The sequence below is a fragment of the Echinops telfairi genome, unplaced genomic scaffold (assembly GCF_000313985.2).
Source record: "Echinops telfairi isolate 266 unplaced genomic scaffold, ASM31398v2 ScPeMD7_3;HRSCAF=10, whole genome shotgun sequence".
NCBI classification, from domain to species: domain Eukaryota; kingdom Metazoa; phylum Chordata; class Mammalia; order Afrosoricida; family Tenrecidae; genus Echinops; species Echinops telfairi.
This window is the reverse complement of record NW_022103899.1, coordinates 60,514,823-60,516,915: the sequence shown is the minus strand read 5'-3', so window position 1 is coordinate 60,516,915 and position 2,093 is coordinate 60,514,823. Positions and strand designations below refer to the sequence as shown.

Genomic DNA, 2,093 nt, shown 5'->3' with positions numbered 1-2,093 from the left:
CCGTGGAACAGCTGGTGGTTTTGAACTATGGACCCTGTGGTTAGCAGCCCAACCAGGAACCACTATGTCACCAGGGCTCCTACATTCACCCCCAGACGCCTCCAAATGTTGCCAAGTGGGCACAGGCTGGCTCCCAGCACCCTCGTCACAGCAGAGCGTGCCCTGGCTGAACTCTCTGGGAGACCGCCAGGCCTTTCCTCTGAGGTACCTCTGTCTGGGCTCGCACCTCCAGCTCCTCACGGCATAGCGGTCCCCCGCCCCCAGGCTCCCGGACTGTGCTAACCTTAGGCCCACCCAGGGGCTCCTGCTCCAGTTTGGAAACACCCATCACCTCTTGTCCCTTACAGAGTGTCAGACACTTTGAAGAGCTCGTTATTCGCCTTCTCCTTGAAGGAACAGCAGGGCGAGGAGGCTTTCTACTCCGATAAAGAGTTACGGTCTCAGAAACCCACAGGGGTGGCTCTGCCCAGTCCTGTAGGGTCGCCATGAGTCGGCGTGCACGCGATGGCAAGGAGATATGTGAGTTTCACTGCAGGAAGGTCAAGGAAGTGGGTGGCAAGGATGGGGGTCCAGATCCAGTGTTGGGGAGAGGCAGTGGGGGCTCCTCCCTGGGCTTTGATGAGGGCTATTCTGGCCTGGCTAGGGGAGTGTTGGGGGAGTGTTATTCAGAGTGAGAATTGGCTCACCACTGGGGAGTTTGAAATTGAAAGGAACCAGGTAAGATTCAAGATCCCAGGGCTTCTATCCTGCTGGGCTGGGAGAAAATGCCCCCTTGGGAGGTATTCCTGGGCAGAGATCTATGCATGGGGCACCACAGGACATCAGGGGTAGCCCTGGTGGTGCTGTGGAGTAATCTCTGGACTAGCCGTTCAAACCCCCCAACAGCTACTCCCAGGGAGAAAGATGAGGCTGTCAGTTCCCATGACGACTCATAGCCTCAGATGCCCTGGAGAGGCTGGCTGTGACCCAGAATGGGCCTGATGGGCTGTGAACCCCACAGACAAAGGAGGGCAGGGCTGGGTCCTTTTGGACCCATGACCATGGGCAGTCCCATGGGTGGCAGCATGACTGGTAGGTGGCACTCAGCAGGGAGAAGGGAGAGTTCTCCCTCACTTGGCCTTCTGGAGAGTGGGCACCCTCAGAGTGGGCCACGGTGGGGCCTCCTGCCCGGTCCCCTCAGTTGAAACCCCCAGGATGTGTGGCGTGTCTAGTGTGGCTCAGACAAGGGTCTGTGGTCTGCCTGCCAGTCACCTGAGGCTGCCCCACCGCGTGACCCAGCCCCAAGCAGCAGATGGCTGTAAAGGCCGGTCTTGTGACCGGCCCAGGCTAGACACACACACACAGCCCCTCCACAGCCCAGCGTGATCTGTGAAGATGGTGTGAATGAGGCAGACAGAGGGGTCGGAGCCGTGGGGGTGGGGGTGGGGGCGGGACTGGGGTGCTCTGGCAAAGAGCTGGGCTGGGGCCCTGGCCCCTGCCTGACCCATCACATCTGACAGACATCCCTTGGATGGCCTGGGAGTGCCAAACCGCCTATGTTTGCTCCTGTTTAAAAAACGACACTCAACTCAAAAGACAAAACCCACTGCCAGCTTGGGGGTAGAGGTGGGGGGGGGGGACCAGCTCCTCGGCTTTCTTTAAGGGAGCAGAGGGCCTCCTCTTTCTCCCGAGGAGCAGCCGGGGGATTTGAACTGCTGACACCTTGGTTAGCAGCTTAGCACTGAGCCCACGGTGCCACCAGGGCTCCTGTGGCATTCAAATGTTGTCTTCAGGGGCCGAGTCGGTTCTGAACCAAAGCACTGTGCACGACAGAGGGACATCACGGAACGCTGCCGCCGGTCCCGTGCCACCCTCACATGGTCCTTAGGCCCGAGCCCAGCGTCTGTGGCGGCAGACCTTCCTCTGTATCGCTGCCCTCCGCTTTCCCAAGCTCCAGGCCCTGCTCCAAGGGCTGGCCCAACACCCGTCTGTCTGTCTGTCTGTCTGCCAGTGGTGGCACGTGTGTTTCTCTGATGCTGGAAGCTATGCCACTCAAGTTTCAAATACCAGCAGGGCCCCCCAGAGTGGACAGGCCCCAGCGGAGCTTCCGGACT

At 59.8% G+C, this 2,093-nt stretch overlaps 1 protein-coding gene across 1 annotated transcript in view; it reads right to left on the bottom strand.

Moving 5' to 3' along the window:
• The window catches only part of SH3BP4 (SH3 domain binding protein 4), an 18,016-nt gene extending 17,771 nt beyond the window's left edge, over window positions 1-245 (bottom strand). The window contains exon 1 of the mRNA XM_013004379.2: window positions 241-245. Coding sequence (XP_012859833.1) covers window positions 241-245 — 5 coding nt within the window. The remainder of the gene's footprint in view (window positions 1-240) is intronic.
• Window positions 246-2,093: the final 1,848 nt, after the last annotated feature.